Raw genomic sequence first — 23,532 nt, 5'->3', positions numbered from 1 at the left:
TCCCTTTCACCATTTGGTGACTGTTTAAAGCTCTGGTTTCCAACTCCTGGCCTCAACCAATCCTCCCACTTTGGCCTTCCAAGTACTAAGATTATAGGTGTGAACCACCATACCTTGGCCCTGGTCCTATATTGATGGGCACTTGAATTTTTTTCCTGGTCATTTGCTATTCCAAATAATGTTGCAGTATGGAACCTTGTGTGTATATATTATATTGATTTTATGAAAGTGCATTTTAGAGTAAATCCCCACTAGTAGAATCACTGATAAATAAGGTGAATGCATATGTAATTTTGTTGTATTTATCAAATTTTGCATAGAGATTAGCAGACTATGAGAGTACTTGTTACTCCACAGGTCTGTCAAGAGTATAAAAGTTGTTTAAATGCAACTTTCCCTTCCTGTGAATTTCTTATTTATATCTTTTGTTTATTTTTCTTTTTGGTTTTGGTCTTTTTCCTCTTGATTTTTAAAAGCTCTTTGTATATTTGGGAAATGAACTCTTTGAGATATGATTTGCAAATATTTCTCCTAGTTTGTCACTTGTCTTTTGACTTAAGTATGGCAATTCTTTTAGAGTTTTTGTTTGTTTTTTGAGACAGAGTCTCACTCCGTCGCCCTGGGTAGAGTGCTGTGGCATCACAGTTCACAGCAACCTCAAACTCTTAAGCGATTCTCTTGCCTCAGCCTCCCAAGTAGCTGGGATAATAGGCGCCTGCCACAATGCCCAGCTATTTTGTTGCAGTTGCCACTGCTGTTTTAGCTGGCCAGGGCCATGTTCGAACCCACCCTCCGTATACAGGGCCAGCGCCCTACCCACTGAGCCACAAGCACCGCCCTCTTTTAGAATTTTTTAATGCAGCTTCTTTTTATGTGTTTAAATGTTATTTTTTTTTTTTTCCTTTAAAAGCTTCTGGATTTGGGGCGGCGCCTGTGGCTCAAGGAGTAGGGCGCCAGTCCCATATGCCGGAGGTGGCGGGTTCAAACCCAGCCCCAGCCAAAAACCACAAAAAAAAAAATAAATAAAGTAAAAATGTTTAAAAAAAAAAAAAGCTTCTGGATTTGGGATTATAGTTAGAAAGGCTTTGCTCATTCCCAAGTTAAAAAGGAATTTACCCATTCTCATCTATTTATTACTAGTTTCATTTTCCTACTTTTAGATCTCTTAGTATTCCTTAGTATTTTATTCTCATATACGCTGGTATATAATGTAAACTCTTGACTGATTTAATCTTTTATCAAATGACCATCTACTTGTCCCAACATCATTCATTAAAAACTTTTTCACCCAGTGATTAGGGGTGTTATCTTTATCATATAGCAAATTTTCATGTGTATTTGGACCTCTTTCTGGTATTTATATTTATTTATTTTTTGCATAAACTTTATGTTCACCTTATTTAGCTCTAGAAAAAAAAAATTGGTATTTTTATTGGAGAATTGATGACTTTATGAAGTTGAGTCATCTTATCCAAGAACATGGACTGTCTTTCCATTCATTCAAGTCTACTTATTTCTTTGTCTTATCACAATGCTTTTTATTGTAATATAGATTTATTTTTATATCAGTTCCTAATCCTGTTAATCTCTATGGTTACAACCCTCTATAGAGGGAAATTTGGTAAATATAACAAAATTACATATGCATTCCCGTTGTGTGCCAGTGATCCTACTAATAGAAATCTACTCCAACATGTACTTTTATAAAATTAAAATAACACATACACAAGGTGCCATACAGTTAACATTATTTGAAGAAGCAAATGACTAGCACATCTGTGTATTATTAAGATATACGTATAATGTTATGTGGCTTGGCGCCTATAGCTCAAGCAGCTAGGGCACCGACCGTATACACCAGAGCTGATGGGTTTGAACTTGGCCCAGGCCTGCCAAACAACAGTGACAACTACAACCAAAAAACAGCCAGGCATTGAGGCTGAGGCAAGAGAATCCTTAAGCCCAAGAGTTTGAGGTTGCTGTGAGCTGTGACACCACGGCACTCTACCAAGGGTAATATAGTGAGACTCTGTCTGAAAAAAAAAAAAAAAAAAAGAAAGAGTTAAAAGCTATAATTACTGCAAATTTTGTATGAACATGTGTCAAGTATTTCAATTCACTTAATGAGGGAACCAGAAAGGTGGTAAAACTGGTACGAAGTATTTGAGGAACTTGGATTTAGGGTCCTTCCTTTACAAAAAAAGTTCAGGCTGGACATGGTTGCTCAAACTTATAATCCTAGCACTCTATAAGGCCAAGGAGGAGGATCATTTGAGTTCAGGAGTTCAAGACCAGCCTGAGCAAGAGCAAAACCCTGTCTCTAATAGAAAAATTAGCTGGGCATTATAGCAGGTGCCTGTCATCCCAGTTACATGGGAGGCTGAGGCCAGAGGATTTCTTGAGCCCAGGGGTTTGAGGTTGTTGTCTAGCCTGGGCAAACTGTGTTTCAAAAACAAAAAAAAAAAAAAACTGTAAGAGTAAGATTGCTAGATTAGAAACAAAAATGGTTAATGTCCTGACAGTTACTTGTTCTGAGACATAAATCTGCAGATTAACATGTAACTTTACAGAGTTTGAGTCCTAATCTAATAGTAAGCAGTTAAGTCAAAATGGCCCATTCATCTAGAAAACTAACTAATCCTTAGATGAATTTGTTAAACCAAAGTTGGCAAACTACAGCCTGTGGGTCACATCTGGCCTGATACTTGTTTGTATGCATAAAGTTTTACTGGAACACAGCCACACTCATTTATTGTTGCCTACAGTTGCTTTTGTGCAGTAATGGCAGAGTTAAGCAGTTGCAACAGAGATTCCTGGCCCAGATAGCATAAAATATTTACTCTTAATATTTGACCCTTTATATGCTGGAGGTGGCGGGTTCAAACCCAGCCCTGGCCAAAAACCACAAAAAAAAAAAAAAAAAAAAATTTGACCCTTTACAGAAAAGTTTACTGACTCCTGTATTAAACAGTGTTTCAGGATGATATTGAAAGAACATGTTGCTACCATCTTGGCCTTACTTCTAGAATTGCGTAATTTTTTTAAGAACCCACATGAACATTGTAATGATAAAATCTGCTCTGTTATTTCCATAGCTATTGAGCCTCTTATTCCCCCCACATTTTGTGTGTTTTTGCTTTGGTGTGTGTGTCTTTCTCTTTGGTATAGCCACTTTTTTAGTTTTCTCTATACTTTTTCCTACAGTTTTTTTCTTCTTTGTATTTCAGTGTACTTTTTTCCAGTTTTAATTGGCCATAATATGGAATGTTAATGTCCTTATAGTATTTATTTTACTGGTAAAGTTTTATATGCTGTGTTTTTAATTTTTAATTTAGGTTAAACAGTTATGTGTTTACCTCTAAATGAAACAAAATGCAGATCAATTGGAGTTTTTTTCATTTTTATGGTTTCTACTGATGTCGTTTTTGCTATTCACCTCGCCACAAATTATAGCTTTCAGTTGAAGAAAAAGTTCCCTACACTGTTTAGTTAAGGAATAGGGGGGAAAAAAAAAACACTGCTACATTATCAGTAAGATTTTCTTTTTTTTTTTTTTGGTTTTTGGCCAGGGCTAGGTTTGAACCTGCCACCTTCGGCATATGGGACTGGCGCCCTACTCCTTGAGCCACAGGCACCGCCCCAGTAAGATTTTCTTAGTCCTAAAGTTTATGTTTTAGAATATTTTAAAACACTTTCTCATGTATAGTTTTATATAGGAAACCTTGAAGGACATCTTAAAGTAACTTAGAAAATATGACACAGCCTCTTGGTTCTCATTAAGCAATGGTAGTTGGATATTTGATGAAACAGTTTGAAGACCAGTAAAACTGCAGAACTGGAGTCTTGCTCAGTAAAACCCATATTTTCCTAAGGTTGTTTAAATCTAAGCATGTGCTTTTTTATTAGAAAAGGTCACAGTGTAGATATTCAAAGAAATGCCATTTTTCTCATATCCTGTATGAAATCAAAAGTGGTACTTAATTAAAATAAATAATTTTACTGCTTAATAAATAATTTTTTTTTATCTTTAAGATAAAGCAAAAGGAGAGGAAGACTAATACTGACACTTTATATGAAGTTGTATGCTTGGAAAGTGAGTCAGAAAGAGAAAGGAGGAAAACTACAGCCAGTCCTTCAGTTCGCCTGCCACAGTCTGGATCTCAGAGTTCAATGATACCTTCTCCTCCAGAAGATGATGAAGAGGAAGGTAAACTGTAGAGAGAGCTTAATTTATATTAGGGGTGGAGGACCTTGTAGACTGTTAAATGATTAACATTGAACCTTGTTAAAGATACTTGTAATCAGATTGGAAAAACACGGTTGAAAATTAGTGCTCTTTCAAAACATAATGCTAGCTTAGTGTATTAGCACATTTGTTTGTTCTTTTAAAAGACAGAATCTCACTCAGTCACCCTGGGTAGAGTGCCATGGTGTTATAGCTCAGAGCAACCTCAAACTATTGGGTTCAGGAGATCCTCTTGCCTCAGCCTCCCAAGTAGCTGGGGCTACAGGCAGCTGGCTAGTTTTAGAGAGGAGGTCTTGCTCTTGCTCTGGCTTGTCTCAAACTCCTGACCCTATATAGATTTTGAACCTCAAGCAATCCACCTGCCTCCACCTCCCAGAGTGCTAGGACTACAGGCATGAGCCACTGCACCCAACCTATTGGCACATTTTTAAGAGCATATTTGGTACAGCTTCTTGGAAATAAACATTTCCATCCCAACTAATTCATTTAACAGCAACAATTTCACTTGCCAAAATATGGCTTCCACAAATGGCTTCTACACATGACCCTTTCACCAAATACATAAATAAATATACTCATTTATATGTTAATGTATTTTCATACCTAAAACAGAAGAATTAGAGTAGGGTACAATGGCTTATGTCTGTAATCTCAGTTATTCCCAGCTACTTGGGAAGCAAAGGTAGGTGGTTTGCTTGAGGTTAGGAGTTTGAGACCAACCTGGGCAACATAAAATAATGAGATCTCATCACTAAAAAAAAGAATTGTTTTAATTAGCCAGGCTTGACTTGGTAGTGTATGCCTGTAGTTCTAGCTGCTGGGGAGGCTGATGGAGGAGGACCACTTGAGCCCAAGAGTTTGAGGCTCCAGTGAGCTATGAGATTACACCAGTGTGCTCCCCCCTGTACAAACATACAAGACCCTCTCTCAAACAAAAAAAGAATCAACCAGTTCCCCTTTTAATTTTCTTTTTTTTTTTTTAAGACAGAGCCTCAAGCTGTTGCCCTGGGTAGAGTGCTATGGCATCACAGCTCACAGCAACCTCCAACTCCTGGGCTTAAGCGATTCTCTTGCCTCAGCCTCCCAAGTAGCTAGGACGACAAGCACCCGCCACAACGCCCGGCTATTTTTTGGTTGCAGCCATCATTGTTGTTTGGCGGGCCCGGGCTGGATTCGAACCTGCCAGCTCAGGTTTATGTGACTGGCGCCTTAGCCACTTGAGCCACAGGCACCAAGGCCCCTTTTAATTTTCTTTTTCGCATGGCTCTATTGAATTAATCTGTCTGTTTCTATTAAAAGATACTATACTGAAGTGAGGAATGCGGGAAGTAGCACAGGAGAAGTGTATGCTTGGGTCATTTTCTAATTTTTATAACTTAGTATTAGGGCTTTGTTTTTCATGAAAAAAGCTAATTATGACATCAGGTGATATGAGGCATGTATCTATGTTAGGTTCACAAGAAGTATCTTGGAAATTAATTGATAGAGGAAAATCTAGTTTTCGTTGTGGGGGATGTGTTTTGAGTATCATGAAGAGTAGTTTGTGAGTTGGGACTTCAAAGTGCAAAGAGAATTCAGTAGGCATAAATGGGCAGCTTTGGGCATCTCTGGCTAAGAAATCAAATTTACAAAGGCATGGAAGTAGCAGGAGCAATTGTTTTGGTTAAAAAAAGATGTACATATCCATGTTTACATATATTTTTGTCAAGTTTATTGTAAGCACTGACTTTCTAGTTCCTGTTGTGATTAATTAGCTTAGGATCATATATTAGAAATATTAACAGCCACAAATTACTAGGTGCTTAATATGTAACAGGCAGGTGCTTTGTTTATTTATACAATACAGTAATCATGAAAAACAGGATTTATTGTTTGTCTTGCACACAAACAAATGGAATATCAGATCACTGAATCTGCCCCAGGTCTCACAGCTAGCAAGTGGCAGCAATTTCAGGATTTGAATCCAGGTCTCTGAGTCTTAGCTATGGTCTATCATCACTCTTGCATTTAGTTAACATAAAGCATTTTGAAGTACAAAGAAGGCACATGTGTTGTTTTTAACATGTGTTGTTTTTAACATCAGAGATCCAATTTAGAGTGCTGCTGCAGAAACAATTTAAGTTGTGTTCTATCTGGAAAAGGTAGAATTATATCAGTGTTTGTGGCTGTTTGCTCTAGTCTTGACATTTAATTTCTCTTCTGAATCAAGAGGGCAAAGTAGGTAAAAGTTCATAGAACTCTTTTTCCTTAAACTCAAAATAAAAATGAACTAAAAATTGAGAATGGCACCATTAGGAAACCAAAGAATCCTCAAATATTCATACTGTAGATTTTGAGGCGTGTCTACTGGTTATAAAGAAATCTGAGCCCAATCCCCAAAGGTCCCCTAGATCTCATACCTATTTCTAACTTTACAGCAGGCATAATTTTTTTTTTTTTTTTTTTAATTTTTAAGTGGATTCAGAAGGCCTCTACCAATAGTTCTTAACTAGGAAGAACTAAGGATTAATGGCGATGTGTAGTCCATGGGAAAATCAGGAAACTCTAGAATATAAAGTCTGTGAAAAAAGAGAGTGCGTCTACTTTTGCATCATGTTGTTTCCTTGTACCACATACCACAATACCTGGGATGTAGTGGATGCTCAGTAAATGTGGTGGGATGGGTAAGCTCCTCGGATCCATTTCTGTAGTGGAGAGCTAATCACAGGAGAACTGAAACTGGAGAAAACTGTTTCATGTCACATTTTAATTGTCTCTAACTCTGTTTACAAATCAGGAAAACTTAGTCTATTGTGATCTGTTTGCTTCCTGGAAAAAAATGACTGCAATCCTCCAGACAGGCTTCTTATCCATGGAATATATGGCAGAAAGCCAGTAATTATATATAAAGAGGTGTTCAGAAACTGTGTTCTAAAACTGAGATTATCTGTTTACTCCCTACCCTACTTTAGGCAGATGGGGTTCTTAATTAAATTTTAAACTGCTACTATGCAAATTTATTGAAAACATTCAAAACAGAGGAATGTAACCTTGTAAGATGGGTCTTCCTCATCTTTTTGAAACAATTGTAATCCCTTATAAATTTTAGTACACTTTTCACAGCCGCCTTTCCCTAAGAGTTGTATTTAATATATTGTTATTTTAATGAGTAGAAAATAGGGCCAGTCTGGATAGGTACTGAAATTTAGGAAATTTACCTTAGTGCCCTTGAGCCTTTCTCTTTTTTTAATTTTATTCGTCCATACACAGAAGATCTCTCATTCATTCTATCATCTTCCCTGTTTCACCATAAAATCTGGTGATAAGATCCAAGGCATTATAATGTAAAGAAGTTTAATGATGAGTATCTTGGACTTCTGAGTCGTTAAAATCAGCACTCCCAGATAATGACTAGTGGGGATGCAGATTCATCATGCAGTCATCGGGTGGAGAGATCCAAACTTTAATTAAGCCCCCAAATCAAAACCAAGCAAAACCTAGAAACAGCATTGGTAAGGACACATGGAAATAAGTACCAATGTGTACCTAATGCACATAAAGCACATAAGATGGGAATGTAAATGGGTAGAACCATTTGGAAAGCAGTTTAACCAAAAATTTCAATATTTTTTAAAGTATGCTATTTTTCTTTTAACTCAGAAAGTCTACTTCTTGGCAGTATATCCAGTGAAAGCAGTGAGATATATTCATCTTGATACTGTTCGTACCAAAAAGTTAAACATTCTCTAAGTGTCCTGTGAAAGAGAAATAAGGAGATACCTCTGTCCATATCTTTGCTTTGCCTTCATTATGCTTTTCAGTCCCTCTCATGCCTTTATCAGTGTCACTTTTTTCACTGTCTTCATATCTTATAATCTTTAAATTCTAACTTGAATTTACTTTGCTTATTACTTAAATTTGAAATGATTCAGTTTGGTCCTTTAAATATTTTTGTGCTTTGTTTTATAAATTAATATATGCCGTTGTAGAAAATACAGAAAGTGATTAAAAACAGAAAAACATCAGTAATAATTCTATCACTGAGGCAGTAATTATCAGTGGTATAGTTTATTCTAGTCTGTTTTTTATTCTTTAGCAAGTTAGATCATGATGTAGATTAAGCTCTTCATATCTTTATTTTATGCAGTATTTTGCCATATTATCATGTAAACACAAATGTTAACATGCAGTTAATTGTGTATGTATATATATCATAATTTTTTCAACCATTGTGTTCTTCCATTGTTGGACACTTAAGATGATTTGAAATGTTTTTTTTTTTTTTTTTTGTGATTTGAAATTTTTTAACTGTTAAAAATAAGACTGACATATATTTCATTCATAAAACTATTTGGTTTGGAAAGGGAGAGTGAAGATAATATTTTAAGTTTTATAATTTTATAATTAAATTATTCTTTTTGGTGATTGATACAATATGGATCTATATGGAAAGCAAAAGAGAATTAAAGAGGTTACAACAACATTCCACCTAGAACTATTTTTCTTGGATTTTCTTTTTCCTTTTTAAAATTATTTATTTATTTTTTAGAGACGCGGTATTGCTTTTGCTCAGGTTGGTCTCAAACTCCCCAGCTCAAACAATCTACCAGCATTGGCCTCCTAAGAGTGCTAGGATTATGGGCATGAGCCACCTGGCCTATTTTTGTTTTTATTTATACATAAATACTAAAGAGAAATTACAACTTTATGTTCCCAGTAAAGACTTTCAAATTTGACTCTTACATTCCAATGTCATTCTTCTGGCTAGTATCGCCACCTCTGTTATCCTTTCTTTGTGTGTTTTGTTTGTTAAAGACAACGATGAACCTCTCTTGAGTGGATTTGGTGATGTATCCAAAGAATGTGCAGAAAAAATTCTTGAAACGTGGGGAGAACTGCTGTCAAAATGGTAAGTTATGATAGAATAGTTCTCCTTTTCATCTGCAATATTCATTTTATGGATAGAAAATCTTCCATAGCTATAATATTCCATTTTGCAACCAATAATAGAAACCTAAAGATAAGGTTTGCCTTCTATAATCTCTATTTTTAGAGGCTTACAAGGGTAATAGTGGAGGTTTGAACTCAATTTTAGAATATCACAAACCTAATAAATTTTTATTGCTAGAGGAAATATGTACCTAAACATGGGATTTATTGGCAGAATAAATAAGGAAACAGTTCTGTATGTTGATGAGGTTAGGCACCACTGACTAGTTGAGATAAGACAACCCATAATAGTCAGAGACATTTGAAGGATGTTCACACAATGCGTAGAGCCACAGTAGAGACCCCAGGTAGGATTTTCTCTTACCTGTGGTAAGCACCTGTAATGGTAGAGGAAAGAAAATAAATAGCATGTGTTATCAATTACTTTTTCTATTCACACAGAAATTCAGGAATTTCTCATCAATTCAAGAATAGATTAACAATAGTGTTAAGAAACACTGTAGGCTGTATCCTGTAGGCTATTTTAAAAGATTACATTCCTGTCAGGTATTTATTAATAAGGAAAGGTACTCTGATATGTCAGGTTTGTGAGACATTTATGTACTTTTCTTCTTGGGTATGATGCTTGTATAGACTGGAAAAAGCTGAGCTTGAAAGTGATCTAAACACTTCTCTATTTCTGAGACTCTGGTTATTAAGATTGTCGTATAATCTCCCTGTGAGCCTGTTACTTTGGGTTTTGATTTTTCTCAGAAGTTTTACTTGTTTTAGAGTATTTTTACTATGTTCCTGGTAAAGCTATGTCTTAGCATTTTAAAAAACTATTTCATGCCCTATGGCATAGGGCATTTTCTCCTTCTAGCCCTCGCACAATGCTTTGCATTTTTGCTAAAATACTCTCTACATTGGGAAATGTCAAATATATGCAGGAGAAAAAAAACCAAAGTATGGTTTTGTGTTTATGTAAGTGGTTTTAATAACTGAATTCTGCAGAAGTCCCCCAGGATAATAGTTCTCTTACATTTTTGATACTTCTTTGTAATCAGGAGACAAAACTGTTGGTGCTCTTATCACAATTATATTTTCAGTTCAGTGAATTTGGAGTGTTTGGGGTGATGCTGGCAGGAATTTCATCTGTATGAAAAGGTTTTATACTAAAACAGAAATGTAATTGAGTCTTGTAATGGTTACATAATAGTATAAATCCAATCATTTAGATTTAGCATTTAGATTCTGACTTATATTAGATGAACCCACCAGCATTTTATACAATTAAACTTAGAATTTGTTTTGCTGTCAAGCTTTCTTATTCATGTTATTCATTAACACATGTCCCCCCATTTCTTTAGATATGTTTACTGAGCTTCCATCTATGTTAATTGCCTTTGTGGTTTTTAGACTGTTTTTGCTTGTTTTAATCATATCTTCAAAGGTAATATCATAGTGTCTCTTCTTCAAATCATTCCATCATTATTTTTTTCCCATTATTGCATGTATTCTGTGGATTGGCAGCATTGCAATATCATGGAATTTTAAAGGATGGTAGACCTTCCTTCAGATCCTCTCTCCTGCTTTCAAGCTGTATTATGGTCTTAGACAAGTTCCTTACAGCTGCTATATCTGTTTCTTTTCTTTCTTTTTCTTTTTCTTTTTTTTGTTTTTTTTGAGAGAGTCTCACTTTGTCACTAGGTAAAGTGCTGTAGCAATCATAGCTCACAGCAACTTCAAACTCTTGGGCTCAAGCAATTCTCTTGCTTCACCCTCCCAAGTACCTGGGACTACAGGCACCTGCCACAGTGCTTAGCTATTTTTCTTGCTCAGCCAATCCACCACCTCGGCCTCCCAGAGTGCTAGGATTACATGCCCGGCCTGTTTCTTCTTTTAGAAAACAGGAGTGTAGATAATTGTCATTCAGGATAATTGTAGATTAAACATATGGATGTTATGGTTATAATTGTAAGAACTAAAGAATTTACTGTGTACAAGACCCTGTGCTTAATGATGTGCTCTATTTTAACTGTAATAACCTTATGAACTAGTATACATATGAGGAAACTGGCTCATAGTTTTTGCCATTCTAGTTAGTAAATGTCAGAGCTAGAATTGTTAACATAGTCAAGTCTGATCCCAAAGCTGGTTTATTTAACTCTACATTAGATTTTAATGGCAGTATTACTAATAGTGTCTTTGAGCTCTAATTCTCTAAATCCTTTTAGTATCACTCTTAGTGGATAACAGAACTAAATGTCAGGATAAAATAGGATGCTGAGTTGGATTGATAAAGTTAATATTATCAATGACATAAAATTCCTAAAATAATTTTACCAAAGTAAATTTAACATTGGTTAGCAAACTTTTTCTGTAAAAGGTCAAATAAATACTTTAGGCTTTGTAGGTAATAGTCTGTTGCAGCTACTCAACTCTGCTATTATGGTGCAAAAGCAGTCATGGACAGTAACCTAAACAAATAAGCATGATTCTGTTTCAAAAAAGTTTATTTACATAAACAAGTGGTGGTCCCAGTTTGGCCCCATAGGCCATAGTGTACCAAACATTGAATAATTTTTGTTCTTTCTGCTCATAATGTCAGCTTTTATATATATATGTATATATATATATATATATATTTTTTTTTTGTAGAGACAGAGTCTCATTTTATGGCCCTCGGTAGAGTGCCGTGGCATCACACAGCTCACAGCAACCTCCAACTGCTGGGCTTAAGCGATTCTCTTGCCTCAGCCTCCCGAATAGCTGGGACTACAGGCGCCCAACACAACGCCTGGCTATTTTTTGGTTGCAGTTCGGCCGAGGCTGGGTTCGAACCCGCCACCCTCGGTATATGGGGCTGGCACCTTACCGACTGGCCACAGGCGCTGCCCTATATATATTTTTTTAATCTAAGCAAGGACAAAACTATATTGAATTGTCTGTAGCTCTCACATTTAGGGTACCAGAGTCACAGAATTATTTGTAAATGTACTGTGCAGAATTCTTGAGAATTCTGCAAACATTTTGAGAAAAATCTCAGACCTTTGTGTACTTTGGTAGTGCTTATTTTGTATCAGTAACTGCTGCCTAAATCTCATAGCCACAGGAGCTTTTTTCTTTTCTGGTTTGCTTTTATTTAACAAGAAGGCTAGGCATAGTGGCTCACAGATGTGATCCCAGCCATTTGGGACACGGGGGTGTGTGAATTGCCTGAGGCCAGAAGTCCAAGACCAGCCTGGGCAATGTAGTGAGACCCCCATTTCTACAAAATAATTTTTTTTCTGTGAAATACTATATTTTCACCAGGGCAAAATTCGGTGGGTACAGAAATGAGCTTTTAAAAATCTGGATGGCATTTGAGCATACAAATCAAGGCCAAGGACTGAATTTCAAACCATTCCTCTAGTACCTGACCAAATCCATTCTGGGTGAGAGCAGAAGAGACTAAAGGGATTGTGGGGAAAAGGGTTGAATTTTTTTTTTAATATCAGAATTCTGCTTTATTTACTCAATAATGCTGGCTCTCAAATCATAAATCAGCTATTACATAACAGAGCATTTGCTGGTGTTAAAATTTTTAGGAATTCTTCAATTTTTTTTTTTTTTTTTTGTGGTTTTTGGCCAGGGCTGGGTTTGAACCCGCCACCTCCGGCATATAGGACCGGCGCCCTACTCCTTGAGCCACAGGTGCTGCCCAGGAATTCCTCAATCATTTAATTAGCCTCCCTGAACCTTTTTTTCCCTTTTATAAAACTGGAGATACTACTCAAACCTCAGATGGTAATTGTGAGGATAAAATAAGATATTATGTGTAAAAGCAATTTGTAAATTTAAACCAACATTTCAAGACAAGTTTTATTGTCTCCATTTTATAGACGAAATAAATGAAGCCCAAAGACTTTAGGAACTAGTCTTAATGTTACAATAGTACACTCACCATAGCATTCAGAAAAGTTACATGAAGGAAAGTATTGTAAAAACTGCTGAAAGCATACTTGAAATATTTTAACTTAGAACATATACAATTCACTTGTCAATTTTGATGTAGGACCAAGTTCTTGCCATTTAGTATGTATCTACTAATTGGAATTTTGCTCTTTTTTACATAAAGCATAACCATAAAGTACCATCTATGATTTCTAGTTTTGCTTTTGTTAAAAAAATTAAAAAAAGTAGAGTAATAAATTAAAGATACTTACGAAGCAGTTTTAGAATCCATGTCGATTTTTATTTTTTCTTCCCAATCTCTTATTGTTATCTTGGCCACATCTAATTAAACAGCACTTTATTTTTTCTTCTTTATTGGTATGTTACCTTATCAAGTCTTTGTAAATAATTTAGTTTAGTTTTCATAAAAATAATTTTCATAAAAGTAACACTTATTTAGAGAATCTTCCTTTTACAAACTTACAGGTTATGGTTTTATTTTTAGGCATCTCAACTTGAGTGTGAGACCAAAGCAGTTGTCATCCTTAGTAAGAAATGGAGTTCCTGAAGCTCTTCGAGGAGAAGTCTGGCAACTGCTAGCAGGCTGTCACAACAATGACCACTTGGTAGAAAAATACCGCATTCTCATCACAAAGGTAAGGAGATGATAATTCAGCTTTAGTGCTAATCCTTTTAGAGATTTGCAATGAAAAGATTATTGTGGTTATGTAACTTCCAAGAATTTTTTATAATTCCTTTAAATAAGAATATTTATAGTGTTATAGTGGTATACTTCTAACTCAAAAATGGTTTTTTCTGTTGCATAGAGGAGAAGGCATAGATTTTCTTCCTTGATTAACTTTACTTCAGAGGCAAAGGGTATCTTTTTTGACTGTAATTTCATTTTTCATCAGGTAAGGTGTGCTATGCTGTGTGTAAAATTTTTCTTTGATTTGTTTTAATCCTTTTCACTCTTCACAAAAATATGCTCTTGGTAGACAAGATCTAGTTATAGTTTCTACAATTGGAAGAAAATAATTCTATAATCCTTTTTATAATATTCCCTTTTCTTTTTTTTTTTTTTTTTTTTGTAGAGACAGAGTTTCACCTTATGGCCCTCGGTAGAGTGCCGTGGCCTCACACAGCTCACAGCAACCTCCAACTCCCGGGCTTAAGTGAGTCTCTTGCCTCAGCCTCCCGAGTAGCTGGGACTACAGGCGCCCGCCACAACGCCCGGCTATTTTTTGGTTGTAGTTTGGCTGGGGCTGGGTTTGAACCTGCCACCCTCGGAATATGGGGCCGGCGCCTTACCAACTGAGCCACAGGCGCTGCCCTAATATTCCCTTTTCAAGTCTATGCACACCTCAAGGTTTTGCAAGCAAAGCCCAAAAAAATATTTCTTGTACAAGCATACAAAGATTTAAAGTAATATTCTTCAAGATTAGGCAGTATTTTTTGCCATTATGTCCATGTTATTTGTTTTAGCTTTAGTTTTCTACATTCTTTTTTTTTTTTAAGACAGAGACTCACTATGTTGCCCTCCATAGAGTGCTGTGGCATCACAGCTCACAGCAACCTCCAACTCTTGGGCTTAAGCAATTCTCTTGCCTCAGACTCCCAAGGAGCTGGTACTACAGGTGCCCACCACAACGCCTAGCTATTTTTTGGTTGTAGTTGTCACTGTTGTTTGGCAAGCCCAGGCTGGATTCAAACCTGCCCGCTCTGGTGTATGTGGCTGGAGCCCTAGCTGCTGAGCTACTGGTGCCAAGCCTAGTTTTCTACCTTCTTGAAGTGTTTATTTTAGGAAGCAGATTCTGCAATAGTAGGCAAATCCCTAATCTGAGCTAATGAATATATTGCTCAGAATTCTTAATATATGAGAATTTTTTGGTGTCATAAAAGGTGAAATCCTTTCTTTAAAAAATGTTAAAACCTTATAAGGTCGGGTGGTGCCTGTGGCTCACAGGGGTAGGGCGCTGGTCCCATATGCTGGAGATGGCAGGTTGAAACCCAGCCCTGGCCAAAACTGTAAAAAAAAAAAAAAACCTTATAAGGTGTGAATAATATCTCATAAAGTTGTTTTTTAAAGATAAAAACAACAAAAATCTCCTTATGGAGAAGAATTGTATTTAAATGTGAGATATGGGACCTTTCTTCAGTGGAGAACGATTTTTATGTCTTCAGAATAGTAGTATTCCTTCTCATCATCTATTTTCAGACAGATGTTATTTATTTCAAGAAGCAATATTCTGATTCTTTCCATTATGTTGATATTATTTAATGAGCATTTATTGAGTGCCTGTTACATGCACAGTGTTGGAGCTAGGTCAAACACAAAAGCAATGATCTGTCATATGATAAAATGTCTGAAAAAGCAAAATGAGAGCCATCAAAATGAGTGATTCATTCAGCCTGGGGAGTCTTTATCAGGAATATGACATTTGAGATGGATCCTAGAAAAGAGCCCCTGGGGCTTGGCAAGATGGGAAGGATGAAGCCATTGAAGAATGGAGATTATATAACCTGTATAGTTAGCAAAGGTGCACCTAGTTGATTATTTTCTTTTTTTGGCAAATTATATTTTGGACTTCTAACACTGTCTACTTTTCTCTTTAAGTCCTTTGAAATAGTTTGTCAAAAATTATTTCTTGAGAGTTTATTACTTTAAACTAAATATTTTTAGTAAGGCTATTAATGCAGATAATTTAAAGACATGAAATATCTGTGATTGATTGGATTGCTTTTTGATTCCATGAAAATGGTGACAATCTGTTCCTAGAAAAAGAACCTAGTGGTTATATGACTAATAAAATAAGATATATTTGATTAACACATTAACTAGCATGTAAGTTGTATTTAACTTATGTTAGTTTTGAGCCCAGAGCCTCATGAAGCATATATAACTCACACATCTCTTTACCTTTTTATTTTCTTCGCTTTACCTGTCTTAACCTAATAAAACACTATGGCCCCAAGCAAAAAAAAATTTTTCTATTGTGGCAGTCAATATATTCATGATTTACATGTATTGGTGACATACTGTTATGGAGTGAGATTAAGGACCACCAATTCAAATTAGAATACAAAAAGGAGTCTTATTAACCGTGGGGCTGTCTCAGCAAAGTCTAAAGCAGACTAAGTGAAAGAGCATTGAGGGGTCTGAACTTGGGGTTTATCTAGTCTGAAAGTTGGCAAAGGGTCAAACAGGTGGGCTGAAAGTTAGCAATTAGAAGAAGAAGAAAGTTGGCAAAAGAAGCAAAAAGTGAGCACAGGGTCACGATGACCTCTTTTACAGAAGCAAACCTTGCAATTTAGCGGATTAGCAGATAGGTAACATAAAGGTCACATAAAGCAGATCTGGCAACACTAAGCAGATCTGGCAATTAGCAAATAAATAAAACAATTTGTCACATCACTTAGCTCATTAACTCTTATAAGACAGTACTTGGCCCATTCGTTCTTATCTTGTCCTATTCCGGCCCGATCCGGAACCGATCTAAGAGTAAGGGTACCTGTCATCATTTCAGAGTGATGGTATTCTCATCTTTTTGCCCTTTCATCTTTTATCCTACACAGCCCCCTGGTGCAAGTCGGTGGCAGCGGTATCCATCTTATGGGGGTGATGAGGCACCCATCTAATATACTTTGTATTTCACATTAAACATCATATTATTATTATACATATGGCTAGAATCTTAAAATGCTGTTAGATGTATATATGCTAGTTTAAATTGCTGGCAGATGATCAAAAAGCACATATTATTTAACCATAATAATGTTTGCAAATGTTTTTGTTTTTTGTTTTTTTTTGCAAATTTTTTTTTTTTTAAATTAGAATGATAGTCATTGTAAATTGGTATTGCTTTACTTTTGTCTTCCTAGAAATAACAGTTATCATTGTATGGGAATGGTAATTCACATTTTCTAACTTTGAAGATTTTTGATGGAGGGGTCTAGGAAGTTACTTTTTAAATTGTTAAAATTTATTTTTACAGCAAGCTGTAATTTATATATGGTAAAATACCCAACTTTAAAAGTGTATAGCTGCATTACATTTTACGTGTAAATACACTGCTATAACCACTACCAAGAGCATCTGTCACCTTGAAACGTTATTCTTGTCTCTGGTCATAACCATCTCTACTACGCTGAGTAACCACTGTCCTGACTTTTCTTTCTTTAGATTAGTTTTGATTATTCTTTAATTTCATTGAAATGCAACTGAATAGTCACATGATATGTTACTTGTTTATATCTGATTTCTTTCTTTTTTTTTTTTTTTGAGACAAAAAATCTCACTATGTCACCCTCAGTACAGTGCCATGGTGTCACAGTTTATAGCAACCTCAAACTCTAGGGCTGAAGCAATTCTCTTGCCTCAGCCTCACAAGTAGCTGGGACTACAGGTGCCTGCCACAATGCCCATCTATTTTTGTTGTTGTTGTTGTTGCAGTTGTCATTGTTGTTTGGCAGGCCCACCCCGGTGTATGTGGCTGGTGCCCTAGCTGCTGAGCTACAAGCACTGAGCCTATATCTGATTTCTTTTGCTCGTCCGTTTTGGGAGTGTGTCAGTAGCTCAGGTTCTTTCGTTTCTTTTTTTTAGTTATTGAGAATACTCCATTATATGAATAAACTATACTCTTTAAAATCTGTTCTTCTGTAATAGATGTTTGATTTTATTTCAGTTTTTGCTATTATGAATAAAGCTGCTATGAGCATTCTTACAGCAGTATTTGTATATATCATGTATTTACACAATAATATTTATGCCCATTTATATTACTAATCTTTAGAAATTATTTATTCTGAATATGGCATCTTTGCCAGATAATATGCTTTTTGTTCTGAAATTTTAATTGCAATATTTAGAGGTTTGTTTTGTTTAGCGTCTTCCAAGACTAAAGCAGGAAAAGTAGCTTGATTTATAGAGTGAAAGCTCTAAGAAGGTACTTTGGTAAACAAAACTGATCTGTGTCTTTTTCATCATCTTGCTTCATTTGTCAAGCCTGTCTTGAATGGGGTACATACAGGAATTTTTCTGGTGACCTTTTGTAACCCAACGACAAATACCTTTTAGTAACTCAAAAATACGTAGTAGGCTTTTAAGATATTTCTTATTTCTGTTACCAGTGGAGTTAGTTTGGAAGCACTCCTCCCTGTTTTCCTTTTTAAAGTTAAAATTTTTAGTTTTTTCATTTCACTTGAGATCCAGGAGAGAAATAAAACACCAACAATAATAGCTACTTTGTTTAGCACTTAGTATGTGTCAGATGCTGTGAAAAGCACTTTATATTCATTATCTCATTAATCCTAAAAAATTCCTTGTGAGGCAATGATTACTACTTCCATTTTAAAAGTAAAGAAACAGGCTGGGCACCTGTAGCACAGTGGTTACACTGCCAGCTACATACACTGAAGTTGCCAGGTTTGAACCCAGCTTGGGCCAGCTAACCAAGAATGACAACTGCAACAAAAAAATAGCCGGGCATCGTGGCGGGCATCTGTAGCCCTAGCTACTTGGGAGGCTGAGGCAAGAGAATCGCTTACTCCCAAGACCTTGAGGTTGCAGTGAGCTGTGACGCTGCAGCACTCTACCCAGGGCAACAGCTTGAGACTCTGTCTCAAAAAAAAAAAAAGTAAAGAAACACGTACTATAGTCACTCAGCTAGTTTATTGTAAATAGAAGAGACAAAGTTTGAACTCAGGACTGTCTCCAAAGCGGTTTCTTTCTCACTAACCTAATTTTTTTTCAACCTTGAATAAGAATTAAACGTTTCTTTATACATAATGTATTTCAACAATGTGAGTGACTGTGCATATTTACTTTGCTTGTTTTTAAGTATAATCTTCTATTAAATCATTTTCCTATTGGTGAGCTTTTACTTTGTTTCTGGTTTTTAGCCTCTAAATAGTGTTTTATTAAACATCTCTACTCATGTTCTTAATTTTTTTTTTTTTTTGTTTTGGCAGTTTTTGACCAGGGCTGGGTTTGAACCCACCACCTTCGGTATATGGGGCTGGCGCCATACTCCTTTGAGCCACAGGCACTGCCCCATGTTCTTAATTTTTAAAATTTTGTTTTTACTTTTTATTTTATTTCAGATTAACATGAGGGTATGCAGAATTAGGTTACATTAGGTTATTTACATTAGGTTTGCATTTGTGAGATAAAATCCAAGTTGTAGTTGTTTCCTTCACCCAGGAAGTGTGCCATATACCCGTGTATTGTTTGCTTTAAGTGAGAACTTGCCGAACCCTCTGTTCTTGATTTTTTTAGTTTAATGGAATAGAGGCTTAGCTGCATGATTGCTAGATGAAAGGGTAGCATGTTTTTTAATCTGGCTATTTAATTTTTGTATTTAATGTATTCCAATTTGCTTCTTTAAAAGAATATGACAGTTCACAGTTCCACCAGCAGTGTTATTGTACTGTAGCTGTTGACCCATATCTCAAGCAATATTACTTATCACTATATTTAATTTTTGCTATCAGTGGATGTTAGTGATGCCAGCATATCTTTAGCTTGTGGTTCCCTGACTACTGGTAAATTTGAGCTGTTTGCTCTTCTGTATACTCTTCATATTCTTTGTATGTTTGTCCAATAAGTCTTTTTGAGATGTCAGTTTCTGAGCACTTTCCATATATTATGTATATTAATCCTTTGCATCTGCATTATAAATATTGTCCTTATAAACTATTCATTTTTTATTCACTTTAGATGATTTCATGCCACATAAAACAGAAAATTTTGTCTTCGTTAAGGTCTCTTCTATGTCTAGATTTTGTAAATGTAGTTCTCAAGATTTTCATGTAAGATTTTTATCTTTTATATGTGTTAATTTTTATGTCTTTTTATCCATCTGGAATTTATTTTGGTCCATGACAAACAGTCCAATTTTACTTTCTTCCAGATGGATAACCAGTTGTGCTACTTCCATTTTTCTACTGAGTAAAGCTGCCATCTTTGTCATATCTTAAGTTCTCAGATATCTGGGTTTGATTTCTAGATTGTCCTATTTATTGATCTGTGTGTGCATTCCTATCCCAATACTGTTTTGATTAAGGAGGCTTTGATTTACTTTGAATATCTGTGAAAGTAAGTCTTTCTTATTCTTTATTTCATACTTTGCTTGATTATTTTCACAAATTTAATCTTTCATAAAAACCTTAAAATCATTTATCGAATCTCACCACCCCATCACCATTTTCCTTATAACATAGGGCTTCTTATTTGAATTGCATTTAATTTACATATCAATTGATGGCATAAGTTCAACATTGTTCTCTATCTGCAGATCTGAGAATATGGTATGTCTTTCTGTTTGTTCAGGTCTTTTGTGTGTGTGCGTTAAGGAATTTTTGTTTTCATATAGATCTTCTATCTTTTTTGTTAAATTCGTTCCTAACAATTAGTATTCTTGCGATAGCAAATGGAATTATTTTTTGTTTGCTGATTGCTAAAATAGAGAAAAGACATTCATTTTCAAAAATCTTTATCCATCTATCTTTTGATATTTTGATTAATCCTCCTGATTTTATACTGTCATCTTCTGAGATTTTCCAGTATGTAGTAATAGCATCTTCTTTTTCAGTGTTCACTTATTTTTCAGTGTTTATGCAGGCTACTAAATTTTCTTGGGTTTTGTTTTTGTATTTGTTAGAAGCATTAAAACAGTGTTAAATAATGGTGGTGGTAACTAGCACTGCCCCCCTTTAATTCCTGACTGTTTGCAACTAAAATGATTTTAGTTTTAATCTTTTGGAAAACATATTCATTTTTATTTTTATTTTTATTTTGCAGTTTTTGGCCAGGGCTGGGTTTGAACCTGCCACCTCTGGCATATGGGGCTGGCACCCTACTCCTTTGAGCCACAGGTGCCGCCCAACATGTTCATTTTTAAAGTAACTTTTATTTAAGTGGTGTTCTTCTATCTCTGGGTTGGAATTTTTATTATTTAGGTTGGTGCAAAAGTAATTGCAATTTTTGCCTTATTAAAATTGCCATTTGATACTGGTATACATTCTTAAATGTTATACAACATTTTTGCATTTCTCACTTTATGTCCTTTTACTAATGATGTATTATTTGCTGTTTATTTTTGTATTTATTTTGGACTATGGAGATGATGTTAGACAAAAAGCATATATGAGCAATTTCTTATTTGAGTTCAAAATGGGTTGTAAAGCAGTGGGAATAACTCACAACATCAACAACGCATTTGGCCCAGGAACTGGTAACAAACCTGCAGTGCAGTGGTAGTTTAAGAAATTTTGCAAAGATGACAGCCTTGAAGGTGAGGAGAGTAGTGGTGGCCATGGGAAGTTGACAATGACCAATTGAGAGCAATCATCGAAGCTGATCCTCTGAAAACCACATGAAAAGTTGCCAAAGAACTTAATGTCTATTCTGTCGTTCTACATTAGAAGAAAATTGGTAAGGTGAAAAGCTCAATAAGTAGGTTCCTCATGAGCTGACTAAAAATCAGAATAGTTGTTTTCAAGTGTCATTTTTTCTTGTTCTATGCAACAATAAGGAACCATTTCTTTTCTTTTTTTTTTTTGACACAGAGTCTCACTATATTGCCCTGGGTAGAGTGCTATGGCATCACAGCTCACAGCAACCTCAAAGTCTTGGGCTAAAGCGATTCTCTTGCCTCAGCCTCCCAAGTAGCTGGGACTACAGGCACCCTCCACAACGCCTGGCTATTTTTCTATTGCAGTTGTCATTGTTGCAATTGGCCTGGCTGGGTTCAAATCTCCCATCTTTGGTGTATGTAGCTGGCGCCATAACTACTGTGCTATGGGCACAAGTCAAGGAACCATTTCTTGATTGGATTGTGACATGTGATGAAAAGTGGATTACATACAGCAACCAGCGATGACCTGTTCAGTGGCTATACTGAAAGAAACCTCCAAAGCATTCCTAAAGCCAAACTTGCACCCAAAAACGGTCATGGTCACTGTTAGGTGGTGCTGCTGATCTGATCCACTACAGCCTTCTGAATCTTGATGAAACCATTACATCTGAGAAGTATGCTCAGCAAATCAGTGAGATGCACTGAAAACTGCCAACACTGTTCAACAGAAAGGGCCCAATTCTTCACCATCACAACACCCAACCACAACCCCTGACTGCACATCACACAACCAACACTTCAAAAGTTGAAGGAATTGGGCTACAAAGTTTTACCTCATCTGCCATATCTACCTGACCTCTTGCCAACCACCACTTCTTCAAGCAACTCAGCAACTTTTTGCAGAGAAAACATTTCCACAATCAGCAGCATACAAAAAATGCTTTTCAAGAGTTCATTAAATCCTGAAGTAGAGATTCTTACTATGTAGGAAGAAACAAACTTATTTCTCATTGATAACAATGTGTTGACTGTAATGGTTCCTATTTTGATTAATAAAGATGTGTTTGAACCTGGTTATGATGATTTAAAATTCATGGTCCAAACCACAATTAATTTTGCACCAACCTGGTAGGAATGTCTGCTAAATTTTATCAAGAGCTTTTTCAGCCTTTGATGAATATAATTTAACCTGTTAATGGAGTAGACACATAATTTATCAACATACAATAGACTTCTTTATATTGAACTACTTCCTATTGGCTTAATGTAATACATTTTTGCAGACCAAGCACTCCTAAATTCTTTGTTTTCTGGTCTTTGAGCAAGGGTTCCACAACCATGGTCTTTTAAATAAAACCTGGCAGACTCAGAGGGAAGAAAGCCTCGTAAGTAATCCACAGGGACTTTCATGGCATCTCTTACTCCCAGTTGCCTATAATTCCTACAGCTGTTTGTATCTGGTGAATCAAATAAGTTGGAGTTGAGAATGAAGGCAAAAGATGGCATTTTCTGGTTTCTAGTTTCCAGAATCATCCTCCATCCCTTCTTTCTTTTAGTTATCACCTTTTCTATTGGTAGCTCTTTCTGTTCCTTTTAATTCAGCCCTTAGTAGCAAAATTTACACAAAAACTGCTTCTTTAGAAGATCCTTTTAATAAATGAGAAAGTAATGAAATAATAACCTATTCTGATGTTTCTCTTTCCCTCCATGCAGTTGACCTCCTCTTTTCTGAAACTTACCTGCATTGTTTTCTCTAGTAATTTTCAGCTTTGGCGGATTGCCATGAATTGCAAGCTTTTATCCAGAACCTCAGCTAATAGCAAGCTCTTATAACCAGTATTTACATTTCTAATTGTCAACAGCAAGCCCTGGAGGCCCAGCCACATTTTGCTACTCTGGAAAATATAATTTAAATGTTCAGTTAATAGTGTAGTTAATAAGTTAATTGTGTTTCTTAGGGTTGTTTGTTTTGTGGGTGATTTTTTGAAGCAGAGTCCTGCTTTGTAGCTCCAGCTAGAGTGTAGTGGCATCATCAAGTTCACTGCCACTTCAAACTCTTGGGCTGAAGTGATCCTTCTGCCTCAG

General features: G+C 35.9%; 1 protein-coding gene across 6 annotated transcripts in view; it reads left to right on the top strand.

Annotated features, from left to right (window-relative positions):
• The window catches only part of RABGAP1 (RAB GTPase activating protein 1), a 186,033-nt gene that overhangs the window by 65,516 nt on the left and 96,985 nt on the right, over positions 1-23,532 (top strand). For all 6 annotated transcript variants that reach the window (XM_053562974.1, XM_053562983.1, XM_053562964.1 and 3 more), the window contains 3 exons: positions 4,033-4,207; positions 9,041-9,134; positions 13,596-13,746. In XM_053562974.1, the coding sequence (XP_053418949.1) occupies positions 4,033-4,207; positions 9,041-9,134; positions 13,596-13,746 (420 nt within the window). The remainder of the gene's footprint in view (positions 1-4,032; positions 4,208-9,040; positions 9,135-13,595; positions 13,747-23,532) is intronic.

Source organism: Nycticebus coucang, chromosome 2 (assembly GCF_027406575.1).
Source record: "Nycticebus coucang isolate mNycCou1 chromosome 2, mNycCou1.pri, whole genome shotgun sequence".
Taxonomy (NCBI): Eukaryota; Metazoa; Chordata; class Mammalia; order Primates; family Lorisidae; genus Nycticebus; species Nycticebus coucang.
Note: the sequence above shows the minus strand (reverse complement) of the source record. Positions and strands in the feature narration are given on the sequence as shown.